Source organism: Symphalangus syndactylus, chromosome 13 (genome assembly GCF_028878055.3).
Source record: "Symphalangus syndactylus isolate Jambi chromosome 13, NHGRI_mSymSyn1-v2.1_pri, whole genome shotgun sequence".
NCBI classification, from domain to species: domain Eukaryota; kingdom Metazoa; phylum Chordata; class Mammalia; order Primates; family Hylobatidae; genus Symphalangus; species Symphalangus syndactylus.
Window position 1 is genome coordinate 117,483,837 of NC_072435.2, and position 27,393 is coordinate 117,511,229.

The 27,393-nt window shown below is 50.6% G+C and overlaps 1 protein-coding gene across 3 annotated transcripts in view; it reads left to right on the forward strand.

The window, feature by feature from the left end:
• The window catches only part of TMEM120B (transmembrane protein 120B), a 63,027-nt gene that overhangs the window by 18,329 nt on the left and 17,305 nt on the right, over positions 1–27,393 (forward strand). For 2 of the 3 annotated variants that reach the window (XM_063614719.1, XM_055236942.2), the window contains exons 2-6: positions 12,715–12,833; positions 16,608–16,724; positions 18,666–18,725; positions 20,267–20,362; positions 27,288–27,377. In XM_063614719.1, the coding sequence (XP_063470789.1) occupies positions 12,715–12,833; positions 16,608–16,724; positions 18,666–18,725; positions 20,267–20,362; positions 27,288–27,377 (482 nt within the window). Of the gene's footprint in view, positions 1–12,714; positions 12,834–16,607; positions 16,725–17,352; positions 17,783–18,665; positions 18,726–20,266; positions 20,363–27,287; positions 27,378–27,393 lie in introns of those variants that run through there. The other variant, XM_063614720.1, reaches the window with a different exon arrangement.

The window sequence follows — 27,393 nt, forward strand, 5'->3', positions numbered from 1 at the left end:
TGATGCATTTCTTAGAACGATCCTGTTTGTTAAGCGACAACATGACTGTACCACAGTATGAGTGTAATGCCATCGCATTGTACAGTTAAAATGATTAAGATGGTAAATTTTTTGTGTATTTTATCACAATTTAAAACATTTACAAATGGTTAAAAGTTATGTATATCTTACCACAATTAAAAAACGAAAGAGAGGTTCACGTCTGTAATCCCAGTACTTTGGGAGGCCGAGGCAGGTGGATCACCTGAGGTCAGGAGTTTGAGACCAGCCTGGCTAACATGGTGAAACCCCGTCTCTACTAAAAATACAAAAATTAGCTGGGTGTGGTGGCGGGCGCCTGTAGTCCCAGCTACTCGGGAGGCTGAAGCAGTAGAATCTCTTGAACCCAAAAGGCAGAGGTTGCAGTGAGCAGAGGTCGGGCCACTGCACTCCAGCCTGGGCAACAGAGCGAGACTCCATCTCAAAAAGAAAGAAAGAGTCTGGAAAAAAGTAAGGATACAAGAAATGAATTGATGACCTTTCCCACTGCTTGTGAGGCTGGCACAAGGGTGGAATCCATGAAGACTGGGCGTGGGCGCGGAATGCCTTGGGGGTGGAGAATGTGTCACACTAAGGTCCTTCCTTGTTTGTGGCTCCCCTCACTCCATGTTGTCCTCCTCGTGGCTGGCAAATCCTGAGCCTAGAGCTAAGGCTGGGGGTGGACGAGGTGTGTGTGACCTCCAGTGAGGGATCCCTCCCCTTCACCCCTGAAATGACTGGCCAATGACAGAGCGAGAGAATTGCAGGGGAGCAGGAATGACCTCGTGTATCGGGACAAAATTGTGGGAAGGCCCGCGGATTAACCATCCTTATCCAGTCACCATCACCAGTGGAACATTGGAAAAGTACCTGGAAAAAATTAGATGTTTATAGCATGGAGTGTTGCTCAGATGTGGACAGCTGTTATGTGCTGTGGGTGGGAGTATAAATTGGTATAGCTACTCTGACGGGCAGTTTGCCAAGACTTACTAAATCTGATAACAAGGCCGGATGTGGTGGCTCCCGCCTGTAATCCCAGCACTTTGGGAGGCCAAGGCGGGTGGATCACAAAGTCAGGAGATCGAGACCATCCTGGTTAACACGGTGAAACCCCGTCTCTACTAAAAATACAAAAAATTAGCTGGGCATAGTGGCACGCACCTGTAGTCCCAGCTACGTGGGAGGCTGGGGCAGGAGAATCGCTTGAATCTGGGAGGCAGAGGTTGCAGTGAGCCGAGGTCGTGCCACTGCACTCCAGCCTGGGCAACAGAGGGAGACTCCGTCTCAAAAAAAAAAAAAAAAAAAATCTAACAACAAGCCTGTACCCTCTGACCTGCAATTTTACCTCTCTTCCCCAGAGAAATCTACTCTAGAGACATACTTGCCTGTGTGCCCAGAGAGGCCGTGCAAGGATACTATTTTTTTTTTTTTTTTTGCATTGTTGGTTATAGTCAGACACAGGAAGCAACGTAAATATCCAGCAATAGGGGAAGGACTAAAGAAACTGGAATATATCTGTAGCACAAAATATGCACAGCACTAAAGAGTGGAGTGCATCCATATATTCTTTTTTTTTTTTTTTTTTTGAGACAGAGTCTTGCTCTGTTGCCCGGACTGGAGTGCCCTGGCGCAATCTCGGCTCGTTGCAAGCTCCGCCTCCCAGGTTCACGCCATTTTCCTGCCTCAGCCTCCTGAGTAGCTGGGACTGCGTGCACCCGCCACCCTGCCTGGCTAATGTTTTGTATTTTTAGTAAAGAAGGGGTTTCACCATGTTAGCTAGGATGGTCTGGATCTCCTGACCTCATGATCTGGGCGGCCTCCCAAAGTGCTGGGATTACAGGCGTGAGCCACTGCGCTTGGCCTTTTTTTTTTGAGACAGAGTCTCACGCTGTTGCCCAGGCTGGAGTGCAGTGGTGCGACCTCGGCTCACTGCAACCTCTGCCTTGGGTTCAAGCAACTCTCATGCCTCAGCCTCCCAAGTAGCTGGGATTACAGGTGTGCACCATTATGCCTGGCTAATTTTTGTATTTTTAGTAGAGTTGCGGTTTCGCCATGTAGGCCAGGCTGGTCTTGAACTCCTGACCTCAAGTGATCTGCCCACCTCGGCCTCCCAAAGTGCTAGGATTACAGGTGTGAGCCACTACATCTGGCCCCATATACTGTTATGTGTGTAGATCTCCAAGACATATTATTGAGTGAGAAAAGCAAGTTATGCAATCTAATGTATATTCTGATACTGTTAATATACTTTAAAAAAAACCCAAAGGATGTGTTTAGGGTATAAGCTATGCTGCTGTCACAAAGAGATCTGAAAGTAAAATGCCTGGAATGAAGTAGTTTCTTTGTCACGTGACAGTCCAGAGGGCGGCGTGGCCCAGGGTGAGTGGTGTTTTTTATCTACGGTGCATAAAACAACTGCTGCCTAATGCTCGTGGATTCTGTGGGTCAGGAATGTAGACAGGGCATAGAGGGAGGCCTGACTGTGCTCTATGATGTCTGGTGCCTTTTCTGGGAAGACTTGAGTGGTGAGGGGTAACTCACATGGCTGGGGCTGGAATCTTCTGGAGGTTTTTTTTTGAAATGGAGTTTTGCTCTTGTTGCCCAGGCTGGAGTGCAATGGCGTGATCTCGGCTCACTGCAACCTCCGCCTCCCAGATTCAAGCAATTCTCCTGCCTCAGCCTCCTGAGTAGCTGGGATTACAGGCATGAACCATCACGCCTGGCTAATTTTGTACTTTTAGTAGAGATGGGGTTTCTCCATGTTGCTCAGGTTGGTCTTGAACTCCTGACCTCGGATGATCCACCAACCTTGGCCTCCCAAAGTGCTGGGATTACAGGCATGAGCCACCACGCCCGGCCATGAAAGTTTCTTTTTCTTTTTGTTTTTTTAGTTTGCAAAATAAGTTTTATTTTTACTTCTTTTAAAAAATGGACAGGCTGGGCTAGGTGGCTCACACCTATAATCCCAGCACTTTGCGAGGCTGAGATGGGTGGATCACCTGAGGTCAGGAGTTTGAAACCAGCGTGGCCAACATGACGAAACCCATCTCTACTAAAAATACAAAAATTAGCCGGGTGTGATGGCAGGTACCTGTAATCCCTGGACTATGGAGGCTGAGGCAGGAGAATCACTTGAACCCGGGAGGTGGAGGTTGCAGCGAGCTGAGATCGTGCCATTGCACTCCAACCTGGGCAACAAGAGCAAAACTACATCTCAAAAAAAGAAAAAAAAAAGGACATTAATATTTAATATATATGTACATAACCTCACCCAGGCTGTTCTGGACATGCTGCCCATGGGTTAGCCCTGCTCTTCAAGGAGCAGTAAAATACAAAAAATTAGCTGGGCATGGTGGCATGCACCTGTAGTCCCAGCTACTTGGGAGGCTGAGGCAGGAGAATCACTTGAACCCAGGAGGCGGAGGTTGCAGTGATCCGAGATCATGCCAGTGCACTCTAGCCTGGACAGAGCAAGACTCTGTCTCAAAAAACAAACAAACAAACAAACAAACCCAGAAACAAAACCTCCCAACTTAGTGAAAACAAGGCATTCAATGACAGACCAGCAGCAGAAACTGCTTATTACCAATTTATACTAGTCATTTTATGAAGTCATATCTGTATAAAAACAAACATTAAAGAGAATAAATAGATTTAAATAAAGTTGCAAGCATAATTACAAATAAATACCATATTACCAGATTTTTTTTTTTTTTTTTTTTTGAGACAGAGTCTTGCTCTGTTGCCCAGGCTGGAGTGCAGTGGCATGATCTCAGCTCACTGCAACCTCCGCGTCCTGGGATCAAGCAATTCTTCTGCGTCAGCCTCCTGAGTAGCTGGGACTACAGGCGCACGCCACCATGCGCACCTAATTTTTGCATTTTTAGTAGAGATAGGGTTTCACCATGTTAGCCAGGATGGCCTCGATCTGTTGACTTTGTGATCCGCCCGCCTCGGCCTCCCAAAATGCTGGGATTACAGGCATGAGACACCGTGCCCAGCCTTTTTTTTTTTTTGAGACCAAGTCTCACTCTGTCGCCCAGGCTGGAGTGCAGTGGCGCAATCTCGGCTCATTGCAACCTCCGCCTCCTGGGTTCAAGTGAGTCTTCTGCCTCAGTCCCCTGAGTAGCTGGGATTACAGGCGCATACCACTACACCTGGCTAATTTTTTTTTTTTTTTTTTTGAGACAGAGTCTCGCTGTCGCCCAGGCTGGAGTGCAATGCCGCAATCTCGGCTCACTGCAAGCTCCGCCCCCCGGGGTTCACGCCATTCTTCTGCCTCAGCCTCCCGAGTAGCTGGGACTACAGGCACCCGCCACCTCGCCTGGCTAATTTTTTGTATTTTTAGTAGAGACGGGGTTTCACTGTGTTAGCCAGGGTGGTCTTAATCTCCTGACCTCGTGATCCGCCCGCCTCGGCCTCCCAAAGTGCTGGGATTACAGGCGTGAGCCACCGCGCCCAGCCATACACCTGGCTAATTTTTATATTTTTAGTAGAGACGGGGTTTCACCATGTTAGTCAGGCTGGTCTCGAACCCCTGACCTCATGATCCACCTGCATTGGCCTCCCAAAGTGTTAGATTACAGTGTACCCGGCCATATTACCAGATTTTAAACAATAATCTATGAAAGTTTTACTACCTAAGGACTTTCACTCAAGAAGAAAAAATACATAGTAACTAACACCAAGCTTGCAGGGTGGTGAGTTAACAGATACATTTTCTCTTAATGGAAACTTACCTGGCTTCAGTAACATTTCTGGATGAGGCATCAAGTTACTGTTGCACATTTTATTTATTTATTTATTTATTTATTTATTTATTTTTAAGATGGAGTCTTGCTCTGTGGCCCAGGCTGGAGTGCAGTGGCGCGATCTCCGCTCACTGCAACCTGTGCCTCCCAGGTTCACGCGATTCTCCTGCCTCAGCCTCCCAAGTAGTTGGGACTACAGGGGCCCGCCACTTCACCTGGCTAATTTTTTTTTTTTTTTTTTGTATTTTTAGTAGAGACGGGGTTTTACAGTGTTAGCGAGGATGGTCTCAATCTCCTGACCTCGTGATCTGCCTGCCTCAGCCTCCCAAAGTGCTGGAATTACAGGCGTGAGCCACCACGCCCAGCCGGTCTCGAACTCTTGACCTCAGGTGATCCGCCTGCCTCGGCCTCCCAAAGTGCTGGAATTACAGGTGTGAGCCACTGCGCCTGGCCTTCTTTTTCTTTTTGAGATAGAGTCTCCCTCTGTTGACCAGGCTGGAGTGCAGTGGCATGATCTCAGCACACTGCAACTTCCACCTCCTGGGTTCAAGCAATCCTCCTGCCTCAGCTCCAGAGTAGCTGGGATTACAGGCATGCACCACCACACTGTCTAATTTTTGTAATTTTAGTAGAGATGAGGTTTCCCCATGTTGGCAAGGCTGGTCTCAAACTCCTGACCTCAGGTGATCTGCCTACTTCGGCCTCCCAAAGTGCTGGGATTACAGGTGCGAGCCACTGTGCCCGGCCTGGACGTTTCTTTATGTACGTATCTGGAACCTATGCGGGACTGACAAGGAGATTTGTCTTTTTTTTTTTTCCCCTTGAGACGGAGTCTTGCTCTGTCGCCCAGTCTGGAGAGCAGTGGCGCGATCTCGGCTCACTGCGAGCTCCGCCTCCCGGGTTCACGCCATTCTCCTGCCTCAGCATCTCCGAGTAGCTGGGACTACAGGCGCCCGCCACCACGCCCGGCTAATTTTTTGTATTTTTAGTAGAGACGGGGTTTCACCGTGGTCTCGATCTCCTGACCTCGTGATCCGCCCACCTCGGCCTCCCAAAGTGCTGGGATTACAAGCGTGAGCCACCGTGCCCGGAGGAGATTTGTCTTAGTTGGAACCATTGATTGGAGTGACTACCTGGGACTTCTCTGTGTGGTTAAAGCTTCCTTATAGCATGGTTGCCTCAGGATAGCTGGACTTTTTGCTCCAAGAGCAACTAGTTCCACTTACTTAGTTGCTCCAGGAACTTAGGTGGAAGCCACAGGGCCTTCCGTGACTTTTTCTCAGAAGTTATGTAGTGTCAATTCTGCCATATTCTTTTTTTTTTTTTTTTTGAGACAGAGTCTCGCTCTGTCACCCAGGCTGGAGTGCAGTGGCGCAATCTCGGCTCACTGCAAGCTCCGCCTCCCGGGTTCACACCATTCTCCTGCCTCAGCATCTCCGAGTAGCTGGGACTACCGGCGCCTGCCACCATGCCCGGCTAATTTTTTTGTATTTTTAGTAGAGACGGGGTTTCACCGTGGTCTCGATCTCCTGACGTCGTGATCCGCCCGCCTCGGCCTCCCAAAGTGCTGGGATTACAAGCGTGAGCCACCACACCTGGCCTATAATTCTGCCATATTCTATTGTCAGACTAGTCACAAGCCTACCTAGATTTACGGGGAGAGAACAGAGTCACTGCCTCTCTATGTGAGGCATAATAAAGAATAAGTGGCCATGTTTTAAAACCATCACAGTGGGCAGGACATGGTGGCTCACCCCTGTAAACCCAGCACTTTGGGAGGCTGAGGTGGGTGGATTACCCAAGGTCATGAGTTTGATACTAGCCTGGCCAACATGATGAAACCCTGTTTCTACTAAAAATACAAAAATTAGCTGGGTGTGGTTGCATGCGTCCTTAATCTCAGCTACTTGGGAGGCTGAGGCAGGAGAATCACTTGAACCTAGGAGGCGGAGGTTGCAGTAAGCCAAGATTGTGCCACTGCACTCCAGCGTGGGTGACAGAGCAAGACTCTGTCTCAAAAAAAAAAAAAAAGTCACAGTTGGGAAGCTGTGTCCCATGAGGTTGCATTGGGACTCAGGTTAGTTTGGTTGGGGAGGGGCAATGGCCTCTGCCATTTGCATCATGTGACTTCCACTTCTGGCTTCTAGGTAACTGAGCCCTTTGTTGCATTTCCCAGCCAGGGAAGAGAGAGTGGAGGGCAAGCAGTTCCTAATAAAAAATGTGGTTCAGAACTTGCACAAGTTGCCAGGTGCAGTGTCTCACATCTGTAACCCCAGCACTTTGGGAGGCCAAGGTGGGCGGATCACTTGAGGCCAGTAGTTTGAGACCGGCCTAGTCAACATGGTGAAACTCCATCTCTACTAAAAATACAAAAATTAGTTGGACATGGTGGTGCACGCCTGTGGTCCCAGCTACTTGGGAGGCTGAGGCACGAGAATTACTTGAACCCAGGAGGTGGAGGTTACGGTGACCTGAGGTCGAGCCACTGAACTCCAGCCTGGGTGATAGAGTGAGACCCTGTCTCCAAAAAAAAAAAAGTCCAGGCACCGTGGCTCACACCTGTAATCTATTCTACTAAAAATCTACTCTACTAAAAATATAAAAATTAGCAGGGCATGGTGGTGCCTGCCTGTAATCCCAGCTACTGCTACTCGGGAAGCTGAGGTAGGAGAATTGCTTGAACCCAGAAGGCGGAGGTTGCAGTGAGCCAAGATCGCGCCACTGCCCTCCAGCCTGGCAACAGCGAGACTCTGTCTCAAAAAAAAAAAAAAAAAAAGCAGACCTCAGCCATAGCTGTAGTGTTTTAATTTTTAACAAGGATGATGTCTTCATGTTTTACTTGTGACATTAAATATTAATTGAAACAGATGAGGGCCTGATGAGCATCTGGCAGCTGATTTTGCAGCCCTGGTCTTATCTGTCCATGGCAGCACCCAGCACCAAAGGCCACCAGGAGGGGTGTGGGCCCCTTATCTCACGGCAGCCTCTCAGGCCGGGGCCCTGTCTTCCCCAAGGCTGCATCGTCTGGGCAGGATCTCTCCACATCTGTCCTCCTTGTCTGGGTTCGTTACCAGCAGGTATTTGTTGGACATAGAGGGCTGTTTAGCACTGAAGAATTCAAAAGTGATGAAAACACAGCCTTTCTCCACACAGATAACTTATTAATTGCCAGCGGAAAGTTGGACGCTACATAGTACAGAAACTGGGTGGGCATCCTGGCTGCCTTTACCAAGCAAAGCATCATGGACACGGTGTCCCTCCTGGCAGGAGCCACTAATAAGGGCACAACATCCTTTTGTAGCATGCTGGTCCCCACGCATACCCCAAATCATGAGGAAACATCTGCAAACCCCCACTGGGGGACATTCTTCCAGACAACTGGACCGAACTCTTTAAAAACTTAAATTTGGCCAGGCATGGTGGCTCATGCCTGTAATCCCAGCACTTTGGGAGGCTGAGGCGGGAGGATCATTTGAGGTCAAGAGTTCCAGACCAGCCTGGCCAACATGGTGAAACCCCATCCGTGTCTACTAAAAATACAAAAATTAGCTGGGTATGGTGGCACCTGCAATCCCAACTATTCGGGAGGCTGAGGCAGGAGAATCGCTTGAACCCGGGAGGCAGAGGTTGCAGTGAGCCAAGATCGCACCACTGTACTCTGGCCTGGGTGACAAGAGTCAAACTCTGTCTCAGAAAACAAAAACAAACTTAAATTCACGAAAGACAGAGATCGGGAGATTGCTCTAGATTAAAGGAGAGTAAAGAGACATAACAGTACCAGAAGGCATGAGACTGAATTGGATCCAAGATCTGGAGGAAAGTTGCCATAAAAGAGACAGCAAAATTTGAATTTGAGTGGTATATGAGGCCATAGCATTGTGTTATGTCAATGTTACATTTTCTAGACGATTGACCCTTGAACAAGGTGGGGTTAGGGGTGCCAATCAGTTGAAAAGCCAAGTATGTTACTTTTTTTTTTTGGAACAGAGTCTCCCTCTGTTACCGAGGCTGGAGTGCAGTGACACGATCTCTGCTCACTATAGCCTGTACCTCGTGGGTTCAAGTAATCCTCCTACCTCAGCCTCCCAAGTAGCTGGGACTACAGGCGCCCACCACCACACCTGGCTAATTTTTGTATTTTTAGTAGAGATGGGGTTTCACCATGTTGACCAGGCTGGTCTTGAACTCCTGGCCTCAAGTGATCCACCCACCACAGCCTCCCAAAGTGCTGGGATTACAAGTGTTAACCACCCAGTCTGGCCGGAAACTTTTGACTCCCCCAAAACTTCTTTTTTTTTTTTTCTTTTTTTTGAGATGGAGTGCAGTGGTGTGATCTCAGCTCACTGCAATCTCCCCCTCCAGGGTTGAAGCGATTCTCCTGCCTCAGCCTCCTGAGTACCTAGGATTACAGGTGCCCGCCACCATGCCCGGCTAATTTTTGTGTTTTTAGTAGAGATGGGGTTTCACCATGTTGGTCAGGCTGGTCCCAAACTCCTGCCCTGAGGCGATCCGCCCACCTTGGCCTCCCAAAGTGTTGGGATTACAGGTGTGAGCCAACGCGCCTGGCGACTCCCACAAAACTTCTATCAGCCTAATGTTGACCAGAGTCTCACTGAGAACACAGACAGTCGATTAACACACATTTTATATATGCATTATACATTGTATTCTTACAATAAAGAAAGCTAGAGAGGCCCAGCATGGTGGCTCACGCCTGTAATCCTTGCACTTTGGGAGGCTGAGGCAGGTGAATCACCTGAGGTCAGGAGTTCGAGACCAGCCTGACCAACATGGAGAAACCCTGTCTCTACTAAAAATACAAAATTTGCCAGCCGTGGTGGCACATGCCTGTAATCCCAGCTACTCGGGAGGCTGAGGCAGGAGAATCGCTTGAACCGGGGAGGTGAAGGTTGTGGTGATTCAAGATCATGCCACTGCACTCCAGCATGGGCAACAAGAGTGAGACTCCGTCTTTTTTTTTTTTTTGAGATGGAGTCTCGCTCTGTCACCCAAGCTGGAGTGCAGTGGCGCGATCTTGGCTCACTGCAAGCTCCGCCTCCCGGGTTCACGCCATTCTCCTGCCTCAGCCTCTCTGAGTAGCTGGGACTACAGGCGCCCGCCACCACACCCGGCTAATTTTTTTTTTTTGTATTTTTAGTAGAAACGGGGTTTCACCATGGTCTCGATCTCCTGACCTCGTGATCCACCCGCCTCGGCCTCCCAAAATGCTGGGATTACAAGCGTGAGCCACCGAGCCCAGCCAGAGACTCCGTCTTATAAAAAAAACAACAAAAAGCTGGAGAAAAGAAAATGTTAATAAGAACATCATAAGGAAGAGAAAATATATTTACTCTTCATTAAGTGGAAGTGGACCATTGTAAAGGTCTTCATCCTTCGTGTCGTCACATTGAGGAGTAGCAGGAGGAGGAAGAGGAGGGCTTGGTCTTGCTGTCTCGGGTGGCAGAGGTGGAAGAAAATCTGTGTATAAGTGGACATGCAGTTGAAACCCATGTCCTTTAAGGGTCAGTTGCGTTTGATTATTGTACTATGGATATTTGAGAGAATATTGCTGTTCTTACTAGATGCACACTGTACTATTTAGGACAAAAGAGTTGTGTTGTCTACAACTAACTCCCAAATGGTTTAGCACAGGAGTGGGCAAATCTTTTTGGTAAAAGGCCAAATAGTGAAAATTTTGAGCTTTATGGGCCATATGGTCTCTGTCACAACTATTTGTTTTGCTGTTAGAGTCCCAGCACAGCCACAGGGAATATTTAAATGGGTGGGTGTGGCTGTGTTCCAATAAAACTTTATTTATGGATACTGCAATGCCAATTTATATAATTTTCACACACCATGAAAGATTCTTGTGATTTTTTTTTCAACCCTGCAAAACCCATTTCTGTCTTACTGAGCATACAAAATTAGGTAGCCAGACTTGGCCTGCGGCTGTGGTTTACGAATGCCTGCCTGATATAGAAAAAGAACATACAGGCAGACACGCGCATGCGTGCACATGCAGGCACGCATATATGGGGGATAAAGCAAATACAGCATGATGGAACAGCTGGTGAATCTGGTGAAGAATAGAGGCGAGTTCTCTGTATTGTTTTTGTAATTCTGCAAGCTTGAAATTATTATTACTATTATTATTATTTTGAGACAGAGTTTCGCTCTTGTTGCCCAGGCTGGAGTGCAATGGCGCGATCTCGGCTCACCACAACCTGTGCCTCCTGGGTTCAAGCGATTCTCCTGATTCAGCCTCCTGAATAGCTGGGATTACAGGCATGTGCCATCACGCCTGGCTAATTTTGTGTTTTTAGTAGAGATGGGGTTTCTCCATGTTGGTCAGGCTGGTTTCAAACTTCCAACTTCAGGTGATCCACCTGCCTTGGCTTCCCAAAGTGCTGGGATTACAGGCGTGAGCCACTGCATCTGAAATTATTATTATTATTATTCATTTATTTATTTATTTGAGACGGAGTCTCACTCTGGAGTGCAGTGGCATAATCTCGGTTCACTGCAACCTCCGCCTCCTGGGTTCAAGCGATTCTCATGCCTTAGCCTCCCGAGTAGCTGGGATTACAGGTGTGAGCCACCATGCCCAACTTGAAATTATTTTAAAATAAAAACATTAAGTAAAATAAAAACATTGATTTTTCCTTCCTGGGGGGCCCAGGAAGGAGAGAGGGAGTCACCCTTTCATCTTCCTAGTGGGTGGGCCAAGGTGACTCACTCACAGCATTCTTGGATGTCTCTCCTAATTGTCATCTAGTCACTTGTCATTTTTATTGTCATCTAGTTAATTCTTAGCCTTTGCCTCTTCCTTATTTACTGACTTCCTTTTTTTTTTTTTTGAGATGGAGTCTTGCTCTGTCACCCAGGCTGGAGTGCTGTGGCACGACCTCAGCTCACTGCAACCTCTGACTCCCAGATTCAAGCGATTCTCCTGTCTCAGCCTCCCAAGTAGCTAGGACTACAGGCATACGCCACCATGCCTGGCTAATTTTTGTATTTTTAGTAGAGACAGGATTTCACCATGTTGGTCAGGCTGGTCTCGAACTCCTGACCTCAGGTGATCTACCTGCCTCAGCCTCCCAAAGTGCTGGGATTACAGGCGTGAGCCACCGCGCCCGGCCAGCTTATTGTTTTTAATCATGGTCTTCATCTCCCATGCTGGTTTCCCTAAATTGTTGGTGTTTGTTTTAGAAGTAGAGATAAGGGGTTGTGTCCCTGCCTGTGGTGGTATTTATTTGGAGGTGTGTGATGGTGGCAAAGTCAAGAAGTTACTGTGTTCTGTTCCCCCAGCACTGGGGCGAAGTCTCTTGTATTTTTCCTGGCTTTGTGGCCCTGAATGGTTATTTCAAGAATGAGCTATTGAATTCATTGGAGTGATTGTATCTGGAGTGGGGAGGGTGGCTTTAAGGAAAGGGGTATGTGCTTTTCTTAGTTGACCTAACAGGAACTCTCTTAATTGCCAGGATCAGAAACTCAGCTCAAAGTGAACACTAAATAAAGAGTGATTTATTGGCTGGGTGCGGTGACTCACGCCTGTAATCCCAGCACTTTGGTAGGCCGAAGCGGGCAGGTCACAAGGTCAGGAGTTCGAGACCAGCCTGGCCAATATGGTGAAACCCCGTCTCTACTAAAAATACCAAAAAAAAAAAAAAAAAATTAGCCGAGCGTAGTTGTGGACACCTGTAGTCCCAGCTACTTGGGAGGCTGAGGCAGGAGAATCACTTGAACCCAGGAGGCGGAGGTTGCAGTGAGCCGAGATCATGCCACTGCTCTCCAGCCTGGGTGACAGAGCTAGACTCTCTCACACACTTGATCTTAGCTAAAAGGCGGAGAAGCGATGACTCTCTCCAAAAAAAAAAAAAAAAAGAAAGAAAATGACCTGTTCACATTCTCCCACACACCCTCCCCCGGGTCCCCTGTTCTTCAGGAGACGCACAGGATCTACAAGCAGAAGCTGGAGGAGCTGGCTGCGCTGCAGACGCTGTGTAGCAGTTCCATCAGTAAGCAGAAGAAGCACCTCAAGGACTTGAAGCTTACACTCCAGAGGTAGGCGCAACTGTAGCCCAGGGGCTGCCCTGGTTCTGAGGGTTAGAAGTCCAACTCAAAACAGGCTGAAGCAGAGAATGGACATCTCAGTGGAAAAAGACAGGACTGGGAGTTGCTTCAGGCATCACTGGATCCAGGAGTCAAAGGGCATTTTTGGGCATGTTTTTTCCCTCTAAATTCTGCCTTCCTCTGGTTTGGTGTCACTCTCAGGGTGACTGTCCCCTTCACCAGCAGTGCCAGGCTTATATTCTCCAGCCTTGCTTCCTGCCGGCTGTGCCACCCTGGCTGAAGGAGAGTGTCTCTCTTTTTTTTTTTTTCTTGAAATGGAGTCTTTCACTCTGTCGCCCAGGCTGGAGTGCCATGGCATGATCTTGGCTCACTGCAACCTCGGTCTCCTGGGTTCAAGCGATTCTCCTGCCTCAGCCTCCTGAGTAGCTGTGATTACAGGCATGCGCCACTGTGCCTGGCCGAGAGTTTCTCTTTCCCAGTACTTCAGCCGACATTCTGGGTTCAGTCCTCATTGGCTGGGATTGGTTGAATGCCCATTTGTGAACCAATCACTGAGAAGCTGCTTGGGCAGCGCCATGTTGTGTGCTAAGTCTGTGGCCCTGGGAGGTGAAGGGACAGCCACATGGGTGGTGGGAGAAGAAGATGAGTAGTTTCCCGGGTGAAAGTTGGGTGCTGTTATAGGAAGGTGCCCTGCTGGACAAGTAAACAGGCAGTGTCCTTTCGTGGGTGTGGGGTGCCCTCCCCACTGGGGTCGCTGGTGTAGTGGCCACTAGGCTGCCATCCCTTGTATCCCTTGTGGAGATGTGCTTGAGCTTATAGCTTAGTTCAGTTCCCAAGGCCTGGATCGTGTTCATTTCCTGACACTCGTGGTCACCAGGTCTGGGAAGTCCCCTCCTGCGTGGTATGTGAAGGGGCCCAGTGGTTGCCGTGACCCCCTTGTCAGGCAGGGAAACTGAGGCTCCAAGTGACTTGTCCCAGGTCACTTAGCTGGGCCTCCATTTTAGAATCTGGGACTCCTGGTCAACTCTTTTCTGGTGGACAATTTTGGAGGAACGTCCTGATTATAGCTGTCAGTGTGGCTGGCCATTTTGGAAATGGAGGCCTGCAACTAAGGGGTAGAGAGTGTGGATGGCCCCGTGCAAACACGTCACCAGATGTGGCTTTGGAAAAACACGTCTGGGTAATGGCGGGACTCAGAGTCTAGAGTTTTTTCAGATTCTCAGTGATTGCTTCACAGATGGGCACATGGCCAACCCCAGCACTATTGATGGGTCTTTGTGGGGGCCGTGCAGTGCACTGTGGGATAGTGAGGAGCATCCCTGGCCTCTGCCCACCGATGCCAGTAGCACTCCCACCCGGGGTGTGACCACCAAGATGTCTCCAGGCATTGCCAGCTGTCCTCAGTTGAGAAGTGCTGGGTTAGAAGGTTAACCCATGAGTTAGGGTCTTAGACCAAGGACCCCTGTCATTCTGAGATGTGTCTGCTGACTTGTTTTCTAGTTTTGAGAGTTCCGTGTTACCAAAGAATAACAGACCATGATTGGTCGACTGCTTATGCTTTCAGGTGCCTTTCTGTCTGTCTCTTGGTCATCTGTAGGTTATTCTGTTATTTCTATTTTTTAAAATTATTTTCATTCATTCATTCATTCGTTCAGAGATGGAATCTCGCTCTGTCACCCAGGCTGGAGTGCAGTGGTGCAATCTCGGCTCACTGCAACCTCTGCCTCCCGGGTTCAAGCAATTCTCCTTTCTGTCTCAGCTTCCCGAGTAGCTGGTATTACAGGTGCCCGCTACCATGCCCAGCTAATTTTTGTACTTTTACTAGAGACAGGGTTTCACCATGTTGGCCAGGCTGGTCTCAAGTTCCTGACCTCAAGTGATCCTCCCGCTTCGGCCTCCCAAAGTGCTGAGATTACAGGTGTGAGCCACCATGCCCGGCCTTACTTTTTTTGAGATAGTGTCTTGCTCTGTCACCCAGGCTGGAGTGCAGTGGCGCAATCACGGCTCACCACAGCCCTGATCTCCTGGGCTCAAGCGATCCTCCCACCTTAGCTTCATGAATACTAGGACTACATGCATGTACCACCATGTTTGGTTGTTGTTTTTTGTTATTGTTGTTGTTGTTTTTGAGATGGAGTCTCGCTCTGTCACCCAGGCTGGAGCGCAGTGGCGCTATCTCAGCTCAATGCAACCTCCGCCTCCCGGGTTCAAGTGATTCTCCTGCTTCAGCCTCCCAAGTAGCTGGGATTACAGGGCCCTGCCACCACACCCGGCTAATTTTTATATTTTCAGTAGAGACAGGGTTTTGCCATGTTGGCCAGGCTGGTCTCGAACTCCTGACTTCAGGTGATCTGCTCACTTCAGTTTCCCAAAGTGCTGGGATTACAGGCATGAGCCACCACATCCAGCCCCTGGTTGTTTTCTTAAAAACGCTTTTTTTTTTTTTTTTTTGAGACGGAGTTTCACTCTTGTTGGCCAGGCTGGAGTGCAATGGTGCGATCTTGGCTCACTGCAACCTCTGCCTCCCGGGTTCAAGCGATTCTTCTGCCTCAGCCTCCCGAGTAGCTGGGATTACAGGCATGCACCACCATGCCCAGCTAATTTTGTATTTTTAGTAGAGACGGGGTTTCTCCATATTGGTCATGCTGGTCTCAAACTCCCAACCTCAGGTGATCGGCCTGCCTCAGCCTCCTAAAGTACTGGGATTACAGGCGTGAGCCACCGCACCTGGCCTTGGTTGTTTTCTTTAATTAATTTTTTGTAGAGATGGGGTCTTGCTATGTTGGTCAGGCTAGTCTCAAACTCCTGGCCTCAAGTGATCCTCCTGCCCTGGCCTCCCAAAGTGCTGGGATCATAGGCGTATGTGCTGGGACTGTAACATCATACCTACTAGCTATTTCTTTAGAAAAATGAGAAGAAGGCCGGGCGTGGTGGCTCACGCCAGTAATCCCAGCACTTTGGGAGGCCGAGGCGGGCAGATCATGAGGTCAGGAGATCGAGACCATCCTGGATAACATGGTGAAACCCCATCTCTACTAAAAATACAAAAAAAAATTAGCCAGGCGTGGTGGCAGGTGCCTGTAATCCCAGCTACTTGGGAGGCTGAGGCAGGAGAATGGCGTGAACCCAGGAGGCGGAGCTTGCAGTGAGCCGAGATGGCGCCACTGCACTCCAGCTTGGGTGACAGAGCAAGACTCTGTCTCAAAAAAAAAGAAAAATGAGAAGAAAAATAGTATTGTCAGTAATTATCCCTTGGGCTCATACTATCAAGTATTATTCTAGATGCTCTATGCTGTACTTACTTAATCCTCACCAGGCTATTGTCTGTGAGGTAGGCTTGAGGTTATCCCGGCTTTTCAGGTATGGAAAATAAGGCAGAGAGGTTTAAGGAGTTTCCGAAAGTCACAAGACTACCTGGGAGGCAGCATCACTCCCCCAACCCTGAGAGTTGAGATGGGGAACTGCGGTTGCAAGAGGCACTGGGGTAGAAGGTGGGAGGCTGGGGTAGAAGGTGGGAGGCTGGGGTAGAAGGTGGGAGGCACTGGGGTAGAAGGTGGGAGGCACTGGGGTAGAAGGTGGGAGGCACTGGGGTAGAAGGTGGGAGGCACTGGGGTAGAAGGTGGGAGGCTGGGGTAGAAGGTGGGAGGCTGGGGTAGAAGGTGGGAGACACTGGGGTAGAAGGTGGGAGGCTGGGGCCCGGGGAGTCCATAGCCTTCCTCCCTCTGAGTGACGCCCCTTCACCTGTGCCTGCATCTCTGTCCGCAGGTGCAAACGCCATGCCAGTCGGGAGGAGGCGGAGCTCGTTCAGCAGATGGCAGCAAACATCAAGGAGCGGCAGGACGTCTTCTTCGACATGGAGGCCTACCTGCCCAAGAAGAACGGGTAGGAGCTGGCAACCTCCCCACTCCTAGCACAGGCCCATGCCCAGGCCTAGCACAGCTGGTCCATATAACTCTCGCCTTCCTGCTGATGCTCAGATTGAAGGAAAGAGGGAAGCAAGGGCAGGAGAGATAAGGAGCCTTCCTTACGCATTCCTCCATGAGCCGAGGAGGGGACCTTAGCCACACCGTGTGACAGCAGCATTCCTGGGAGGGCCGTTGCAAGGAACTAGCACCTACCGCATGCCTGGTGCCACCTGGGGTTAAGAGGGAAAGTGTTCTCTCCCAGGAGAACAAACATGTATTGTGTGCCTCCTGCACGCTCAGAGCTGTGCCGGGAACTCCTGTGATGTCACCCGGTTTATCCCCAACAATCTGTGCGTCAGACCAAGAGATGCCCATTTTTACAAGATTCAGAGACATCAGCGAATGTTTGGCCACACCAGGATGTGAACAGCAGACATTCTGACTCCAAAGCCCATGTTCTTTGTATTTTCCCCCTTCAGAGAAGTCCCCGTTCCCTCCCTCAAGTGGTGTCATTGCCACCTTGTTCTGGAGAGAGAGAGAGCTGCTTACAGCCTCGTATCATCATGACCTGACATAACGCTGCTGAGCACAGTCAGTTCACCCTGACCCTGTTTTCCGGAGCAGCCTGCACTGAGTCAGAGCCGTGCATTAGGAGGAGAGGCTCCTTTCAGGCCTGTAGCGGGTGGGAGGGAGCTGGCTAGCCCTGTTACATTTTAACCCATTCCTCTGAGCTTCTCCTTTTTGACTGTGTTCTGATAAAGACTTCATGAGTTAAGTGATGATCATTTTCTGCAGAATGAGCAGCAGCCTAGCATTCGTGACCCTCTTACAGTGTCATGCGCGTCTGCCTTCCTGCCCCTCTGTCCCTAGGCCTCTGTGCCTCTTACCTCAGTTGGGAATCTTTGGATTGCACATGATAGAAAACCCAACTGAAGGCCGGGCGCGGTGGCTTGTGCCTGTCATCCCAGCACTTCGGGAGGCCGAGGTGGGAGGATCACTTGAGCCCAGGAATTCAAGACCAGCCTGGACAACATCGTGAGCCCACATCTCTACAAAACCTTAACAAAATTGGTGTGGTGGCGTGTACCCGTAATCCCAGCTACTTTGGTGACTGAGGTGGGAGGACTACTTGAGCCTAGGGGTTCAAGACTGCAGTGAGGCCGGGCACAGTGGCTCACGCCTGTAATCCCAGCACTTTGGGAGACCGGGGCAGGTGGATCACTTAAGGTTAGGAGTTAGAGACCAGCCTGACCAACATGGTGAAACCCCTAAACCTACTAAAAATATAAAAGTTAGCTGGCCTGGTGGCACGTGCCTGTAATCCCAGCTACTTGGGAGGCTGAGGCAGCAGAATCGCTTGAACCTGGGAGGTGGAGGTTACGGCGAGTCCCAATCGTGCCACTGCAGTCCAGTCTGGGTGACACCGCGAGACTCTGTCTCAAAAAAAAAAAAAAAAACAAAAAACACTGCAGTGAGCTATGATCATGCCATTGCACTTTAGCCTGGGCAACAAAGTGAGACCCTGTCTCTAAAAATAATAACAATGATAATAATAATAATAATAATGAAAAATAAAGAATATTCTTTAAAAATTGACCTAGAGGTTGTACCTATGCCTCCACCTCATTGGCTATGCTTAGTTACCTGCTCACATCTGGCTGCAAGGCAGGCTTAGAAATACGGTCTCTAAGGCAGCACGGGGGGGAAATCGACTTCTCACACTGTCCTGTCGCAGGTTAATGTCCTTTGGTTGGTCATTATTCTCACTCGATGTGGGGGCCCATTTGCCCGCTGACTTAGGCCCCCTATCTTCTAACATCAGTGCTTGGGATGTGCTCGTTAAGTGTGTTGAGTTTGAATGTTGTTGATTCGCACCCACCTGCTAAGGATCATGCCCCTCACAGGTGTTTCCTTCCAGGCTCTACTTGAACCTGGTCCTCGGTAATGTGAACGTGACCCTCCTCAGCAACCAGGCCAAGTAAGTGTCTCCCACCCACAACCCAGAGCCCACACCTCATACCCCACCCACACCCCAAATCCACACCCACACCAACACTCCACACCCCAAACCCACACCCCACACCCAGACCCCACACTCCACACCAACACCCCACCCACACCCCACACTCAGAACCCACACCCCATGCCAACACCCCAACCACACCCCATACACCCCACACCCATACCCACACCCCACACCCACACCTCACACCCACACCACACACCCACACCCACACCCAACAACCACACCCACACCCCACACCCACACCCCATACCCCCACCCCACATGCACACCCACATGCCATACCCAGTTCCACACCCCACATTACATCCCACACCATACCCCACACCCACACCCCACACCCAATCCCACATCCCACACCCACACCCAATCCCACACCCCACACTCACACCCAATCTCCCACACCCCATACCCAAACCCCACACCCAATTCCACACCCCATACCCCACACCCCATACCCCTTACCCCACACCCCATACCCCACACCCCACACCCCACACCTACACCACACCCCACACCCAATCCCACATCCCACACCCAATCCCACACCCCATACTCACACCCAATCTCCCACACCCCATACCCAAACCCCACACCCAATTCCACACCCCATACCCCACACCCCATACCCCTTACCCAATACCCCATACCCCACACCTACACCACACCCCACACCCACACCACACCCCACACCTCACACCCACACCACACCCCACACCCCACACCCACACCATACCCCACACTCCATATTCACATCTCACCCCACACCCTATCCTACACCCCAACCCACACCCCATCTCACGCTTTTCATCTGGCTTGGAGGCCTCCGGCGTTCTGTTCCTTCAGCTCAGGGAAGTTGCATCTAAGCTAGAATTTTTGCATAAATAAAAACCTGGTCACAGGTGAGGTGCTGGCTTTTGGAGTTTCTGACGCTCTTCTCCTCTGTAGGTAGAGCACCTGGGAGAGGGTTGGTTCCTTGGTTCTTCCCCTTCCTTCCCTCCCCTCCCTCCCTTTCCTCCCTTCCCTCCCTTCCCTCCCCTCCCTCCCTTCCCTCCATGTCAGTATGTTGGGTGGACAGGACTTCCCATTTCGCACAAGAAATGGCCCTGCTCTGTTTCAGGCCCTATCACACACATACTTCTCCTGGGAGATGGGCAGTCCTGTCTACCCTGAGTCTACCCCATTTCCAGACAGCTGCAAACCCTGGCTTTTCAGCAGGAGCAGTTGGTTGAGGGAAGAGGCCCTGTGTCTGCCCCCAGCATGGGCCCAGAGCCCCAGACCAGAGTCCAGGGACGTGGGCCTTCTGCATACTTGGCCCTCTTCCCCTCATTGGTCACCACTAACCCAAGGCCAGGTCTCTCCTTTAGTGGAATAGGAAGGTCCTTATGGGCCATGGCAGTGGCTGAAGGACAAGGGTCTGATGGGGCTGAGGGCCATGCCCAGGTGCTGGAATAGTCATGGTAGGGGCACTCCCCTGGGCGTGTCTGTCGTGGCAGGTTTGCCTACAAGGACGAATATGAGAAGTTCAAGCTCTACCTGACCATCATCCTGCTCCTGGGTGCCGTGGCATGTCGATTTATCCTTCACTACAGGTAGTGGGTGTGGCCATGTGTGCCTGGGCCTGGGCATGCAGACCTCAGGTGGGGGCCGGGAGAGAGGGATCCAGGGGACCCAGGGCCTCTCCTGCTTCTGTGTTGTTTGGCGTGATGAGGTGTAGGGGAGAGAGGGGCCATTTCTCATGGGAAATGCCAGTCCTGTCTGCCCCACCTCCATCCGACAAGTAACTGTTAAACGGCTGCTGGAAAGGCCTTGTACTGTACTAGTTAAGAAGGAGTCCGTTACCGGGCGCGGTGGCTCACGCCTGTAATCCCAGTACTTTGGGAGGCCGAGGCAGGCAGATCATTTGAGGTCAGGTGTTCAAGACCAGCCTGGCCAACATGGTGAAACCCTGTCTCTACTAAAAATACAAAAATTAGCCAGGCATGGTGGAGTATGTCTTTAGTCCCAGCTACTGGGAAGGGTGAGATAGGAGAATCGCTTGAACCCAGGAGGCAGAGGTTGCAGTGAGTTGAGATCGCTGCACTCCAGCCTGGGTGACAGAGTCTCTGTCACCCCCACCCCAAGAAAAGGAGTTCACTGTGGTCTATCCGTACAGTGGCATATCATTCAGCTATGAAGAGAAATGAAAAGTTGGGCGTGGTGGCTCACATCTGTAATCCCAGTACTTTGGGAGGCAGGCGGACTACTCGAGGTCAGGAGTTTGAGCCTATCTTGGCAACACAGCAAGACCCCCATCTCTACAAAGGTAAAAAATAAAATTATTTAGCTGGGTGCAGTGGCTCACACCTGTAATCCCAGCACTTTGGGAGGCTGAGGTGGGAGGATTGCTTGAGTCCAGGAGTTCGAGGCTGCAGTGAGCCATGATCACACCACTGCGCTTTAGCCTTGGGGACAGAGGGAGACCTGGTCTGAACAAAAGAGAGAGAGAAATGAAGTACTGTCACTGAGCCAGGCTGCAGCATGGATGAACCTTGAAAATGCGATGCCGAGTAAAAGAACCAGTCACGAAAAGATACACAGTAGGATTCCATTGCTGAGAACTGCCCAGAACAGGCAAATAAATCCATAGAGACAGGGAATAGGTGAGTGGTGGCCAGGTGCTACGGGAGGCAGGAAGGAGGGCATGACTGCTACTGGGTACAGAGTTTCTTTTTAGAGTAATAAGAATGTTCTCCCAGCCTGGGCAACATGGTCAAACCCTGTCTCTACTGAAAATACATAAATTAGCCAGGTGTGGTTGTGGGTGCCTATGATCCCAGCTACCCAAGAGGTTGAGGCAGGAGCATCACTTGAACCTGGGAGGCAGAGGTTGCAGTGAGCCAAGATTGTGCCACTGCACTCCAGCCTGGGCAACAGAGCGAGACCTTGTCTCAAAAAAAAAAAAAAAAAAAAAAAAAAAAAAAAAAAAAAAAAACACGCATGTGCTGGAGTTAGATAATGGTTGTACAACTCTGAATATACTAAAAATCACTAAATTATATACTTTAAAAGAACAAATTTTATGGTATGTGAATTATATCCCAATTATTAAAAAGAAAAAGAGAAAGAAAAGAAAATGGTTTTGAGACAACTGGCTGTTACTCTGGGCAGGTTCCCTCTGGGAGCCTCAGTCTCCCCATCTGTAAAACAAGCATGACGGCAGTCCCTGCCTCACAGGGCTGTGACAATTCGGGGAGCTGGCACTGTGTGTGGAGGCTCCACCCTGGCTGGCACGTGGAGGTGCTGCTGGGGGGCTCCCCAGCTGCTGGTGCCATCTGAGTGTGGCACAGCCATGCCGTGAGGCTGTGGGCTGCTGCTGCCCTGCCTGGGGGGTTTTGTTCCTTTCTCTGGCCCTGGGTTCTCTGTCCCCAGGGGAAGCGGCCAAGTACGGCTTAGGCATTTGGCCCACGTGCCAAGTGTTTATTGCCTGGCAGGCGCTTGGCTGGGTGTCCGGCTGCTGGTCTGGCCACTTGAATGCCCAAACAAAGGCTCTTTTAGGCCCTGGGCCCGTGCTCGCCTGCTGCCCAGAGCCTGGCCTGTTTCCACGAGGGCGAAGGCTGCACACATCTGTAATACTCCTCATGTGCCCCCCTCAAAGAGGGTAAAACTTGTCAATGTGCAGCCAGAGTCCCTTGCACGGGGACCTCCAGGGCCCTCCGAAGGCAAACCTGTGCTGTCCTGAGGCCCAAGGTTCCCCAAGGACCTGGGCATCTTTTTCTCCCACCTGCTTCTGTGTTCATCTCCTAGGGCCACTGTAACTAAGTACCATAGACTGGGGGCTTAAAACGACAGATACATTTTCCCACAGTTCTGGAAGCCAGCTATCTGAAAGCAGGGCGTGGCAGGGCCGTGCTGCTCCACAGGCTTCGGAGAGGGAGGACCCTTCCTCGCCTCTCCAGCTTCTGGAAATTACCAGCAAGCCCTGGTATTGCTCGGCTTAAAGCTGTGTTTCACTCGTCTCTGTCTCTGTCACCACGCCACATGGCCTCCATCCCTAGTATAAGGACACTAGACACTGGATTTAGAGCCCACCCTAACACAGTATGACATCATTTTAACTAATTCTATCTACGAAGACCCTGTTTCCAAATAAGGTCACATTCTGAGGTCCCAGTGGACATGAATTTTGGAAGGATGCTATTCAACCCAGTACACCTTCCATAGGCTAAAAATGGGGCAGAGGAGGGGGATTGGACGGGCCGTTCATCTCTGTGCCGGTGCCCCCGGGAAGCCTGCCCTGCTGCTTAACCTTAGGCAAATGACTAACCTCTCCCAGCCCCAGTTTCTTGACAGAAATAGTGAGCTCACAGATACAGTGAGCGTGACAGGAGCTACTTGGCAGGGCAGCTTGGAGGGCAGGAGAAGCTGTGTCTGGAGACTGGTTAGACTGGTGTCTGTTTAAATATTAGCACTGGTTAGCATCACCATTGTTTTGTGCTAAGACTGGGCATACGGGAAAAAGGCTCACAGCTTCATAGCTAGTGCATCCACAGAGCAGGATTCTCTTTTCTTCCTCTTGCCCCCGTTGGGATGGTTTCCTGGCTAGGCTCCCCACCCAGAGGCCCTTCTTGGTACCACTAAGCCTGCAGCTGGGCATGGCCAGCATCCTCCAGGGTTCTGGGTCCAGCTCTGCCACTCACGGGCTGTGTGACCTGAAGTGGATCCCTGGGCCTCTCTGTGTCTGCCTCCTCACCTTTTCCACAGGCTCCAGGACATCTACTCTACCAGTACTCCTTGGGCGTTTGGAGGCTTTGGTGAGGCAGCAGGAGAGTTGGAAGCCTCCTTCTGTTGCCTTCAGGCCAAGAGGCTGTGCCTGGTTAGGACCGTCCTATATCGGGTTTGAACCAGGCTAGGAAAGAGGTAGTCAGAGTTAAGTTTGGCTTGAGTGGGCTTGGGTTTGGACCTCACTCCAGTGCTTGCCGTCTGCGTGATCTGTAAAATGGGAAGTAGTACTGTCTTAGTGTGGGTTGGCCCAGAAGAGACCCCCAAGACAAGCATTTTAGTGCCAGTAGTTTATTCAGGAGGTGATCCCAGGAGACACTGGTAGGGGAATGGGAAGTGAGACAAGAAAGCATTATCCTGTGGGCAGCTGGAGCTCAATACTGCTAGGGAATGGGGGGGACAGCGTAGAACGTGCCTCAGAGTTATCCCACCTGAGGGTGAGGTAGCTGGGGTATTTATCCACCATTTGCTATCAGTTGGGACAGTTGAGGACTGTCTCCAGAGGGTGTTAATTGCTCCACCCTTCTGATCTGCACCTTGCACCAGCAGAGTAGATGTTGTTGGTGGCTTGATAAAGCCCCCCAGGAACACCCAGAATGGCGGGTTCTGGCAGTTGGAAGTCATGCCGACAGGGATGTGGTAAGTGCACCTGCTTTAGCAGCCAGTTCTGTAGTGTCCAAGGATCCAGAGCGATCATCTGTGCAAAATGCCTGCAAGGTTGTAAGTTCCCAACAATTAATCTCTGCCTAGTGCTGAATAATGATCCCCAAAGATGTTCATGTCCTGGTCTCCAGAGGCTGTGAATAAGTTACCTTACAGAAGGGACTCTGTAGATGTGATTAAGACTCTTGAGATGGGCCGGGTGTGGTGGTTCATGCCTGTAATCCGAGCACTTTGGAAGGCTGAGGTTGGAGGATCGCTTGAGCCCAAGAGTTCAAGACCAGCCTGGGCAACATGGCGAAACCCCCTCTCTACAAAAAATACAAAAATTAGTCGGGTCTGATGGCGTGCGTCTGTAATCCCAGCTACTCGGGAGCCCAAGGCAGGAGAATTACTTGAACAAAAGAGCAAAACTCTGTCTCAAAAAAAAAAAAAAATTTTTTTTTGTAGAGATGGAGTCAGTCTTGCTACGAACAGTCCTAGCTGGTCTCAAACTCCTGAAGTCTTTGTCCTTGACCCCAACAGGGAAGGTCCCATGTACCTCCCAGTGTCACACAGACTTATCCAGTATGGGAAGAGAAATGGCCGCTGGGTGCAGTCTGTCTGCATAAAAGGGAGGGAACTCCCACCCCCATCTCCTCCATTTCTCTCCCCAAACTAGGAGATGATTTCACCAACTGTAAGGGCCCTGGGGGCAAAATGAAAGGAGGATGCAACTGCTTTGAAGCTTTGTGACCCTACTTTGTGGTCACAGACAACAGACACTCTCTGCCCACACCTTGCTGAACCTTTGCACACAGAGTTTGTCTCAAGAGAGTCAGGAACAGACCCTGGAATCTCAGGGCCTCAGTTCAAATCCAGCTCTGCCTCTTCCCGGCTGGGGGAGTGTGGGCGAGTCAGTTGTTCTCCTGATCTGACACTCCCCTCCTGGAGAGCAGGGAGAAGACATGCACCGCCCGCGCAGGGCTGCTGGGGACACTGGCTGAGGATGGTGCCTGAGAGTAGCAGGGCAGTGTACGGTGTCCGTCATGACTTTGGAAGCACCGTAGAGCGTCCACAGTCTCAGAAGCACAGCTCTGAGGACATCAGACGCCAACATGACTTGAACAGGAAATGAGTGTGGCAAGGGAGGGAGCTTGGCCTCCCCAGGGAGTGGGGTGTCACTTATTTATTTATATTTTTGAGACAGGGTCTCACTGTGTCACCGAGGCTGGACTACAGTGGTGTGATCTCAGCTCACTGCAAGATCCTGGGTTCAAGCGATTCTCCTGCCTCAGCATCCCGAGTAGCTGAGATCACAGGAGCGCACCACCACACCTGGATAATTTTTTGCATTTTTTTTTTGAGACGGAGTCTCGCTCTGTTGCCCAGGCTGGAGTGCAGTGGCGCGATCTCGGCTCACTGCAAGCTCCGCCTCCCGGGTTCACACCATTCTCCTGCCTCAGCCTCCCGAGTAGCTGGGACTACAGGCGCCCACCACTGCGCCTGGCTAATTTTTTTGTATTTTTTTTTTTTTTTTAGTAGAGACAGCATTTCACCATGGTCTCGATCTCCTGACCTCGTGATCCGCCTGCCTCAGCCTCCCAAAGTGCTGGGATTACAGGCGTGAGCCACCAAGCCCAGCCAATTTTTTGTATTTTTAATAGAGATGGGGTTTCACCATGTTAGCAAGGCTGGTCTTGAACTCCTGACCTCAAGTGATCCACCCGCCTCAGCCTCCTAGAGTGCTGGAATTGTAGGCTTGCGCCACTGCGCCCAGCCCAAAAAAGTTTTTAAAATTAGCCTGATGCGGTATTGTACACCTGTATTCCCACCTACTTAGGAGGCTGAGGTGAGAGGATCGCTTGAACCCAGGAGATTAAGGCTACAGTGGGCCATGATCACGTCACTGCACTCCAGCCTGGGCGACAGAGTGAAACCCTGACTCTAAAAACAGAAAAAAATTGCCAAAGACAAAGCCTTTGTCAGTGCCTCGTCCGAGACTGGCAGTGGTGGGGAAGCCCTCAGAGGGGCGTCTGTCGCTGGCTCTCTCCCAGGGTTCTTTTCCCTGGAGATGCTCACATGGTGGGTCAGCCTCCCCACTTCACAGATTGCAGGGCTGCGGCCGGTGGGGCTCTGACAATCCCCACATAGCTGTCTGCCGGCCCTCCACGCTGAGCAGGTATAGCACGCTCCACAACCCGGGTCTGTCACCTTCAAGGCTGGATTGGCCCAACCCCGCACTGTGGTCACTGTGGAGGAGGACGGCCCAGCCCCGTGCTGTGGTCACCATGGAGGAGGAAAAGGAGTTCTTCAGTTAGTGTTACAGACAATGTGGCCCACTGGGATTTTTTTGTATATGTAACAAAGTTTACAGATGCTTTAAGGGGACAGAGGGAGTTTATATCTTAACCCTGCAGGCAACCTTAAATAGAACATTAAGTCTCCCATTCTTTTGTTTTTTTGGAACAGAGTCTCGCTCTGTTGCTCAGGCTGGAGTGCAGTGGCACGATCTCAGCTCACTGCAACCTCCACCTCCTGGGTTCAAGCAATTCTCCTACCTCAGCCTCCCAAGCAGCTAGGACTACAGGTGTGTGCCACCACACTCTGGTAATTTTTGTATTTTTAGTAGAGATGGAGTTTCACCATGTTGGCCAAACTGTTCTCGAACTCCTGGCCTCAAGTGATCCATCCGTCTCGGCCTCCCAAAGTGCTAGGATTACAGGCGGGAGCCACCATGCCTGGCCAGGTCTCCCGTTCTTAAAGTCCTTCCATTAATATCCCACCAGAAATTTCACATCACATGGGAAGAGTTTAGAAGACAGACAGGTTGCCCTGGGCTGAGTGGTCAGGGAAGGAGGGGGAGACACACCTGGAGCTTGAAGCACAGGTGGGACTCAGGGAGAAAGATGAGGAGGTGCAGAGGCATTTGCAGGGCCGGGGAAGATGCTCAAGAGACCAAGCTCCTCCTGCCTCCCTGGTGTCATAAGGGCTTCCAGAGGCAGCGCGTGCTGTGGGCAGCCCTCGGCCTGGTTTGCTGCTCTGTGAGGTGAGGGTGGGATGGCTGTGCCTGGTTCTCACGCCCACACCCTTCCTGGGGGCTGTTTCCTTGCACAGGGTGACTGACGAAGTCTTCAACTTCCTGCTGGTGTGGTATTACTGCACCCTGACCATTCGGGAGAGCATTCTCATCAGCAACGGCTCAAGGTACCTGGGGGCCTGG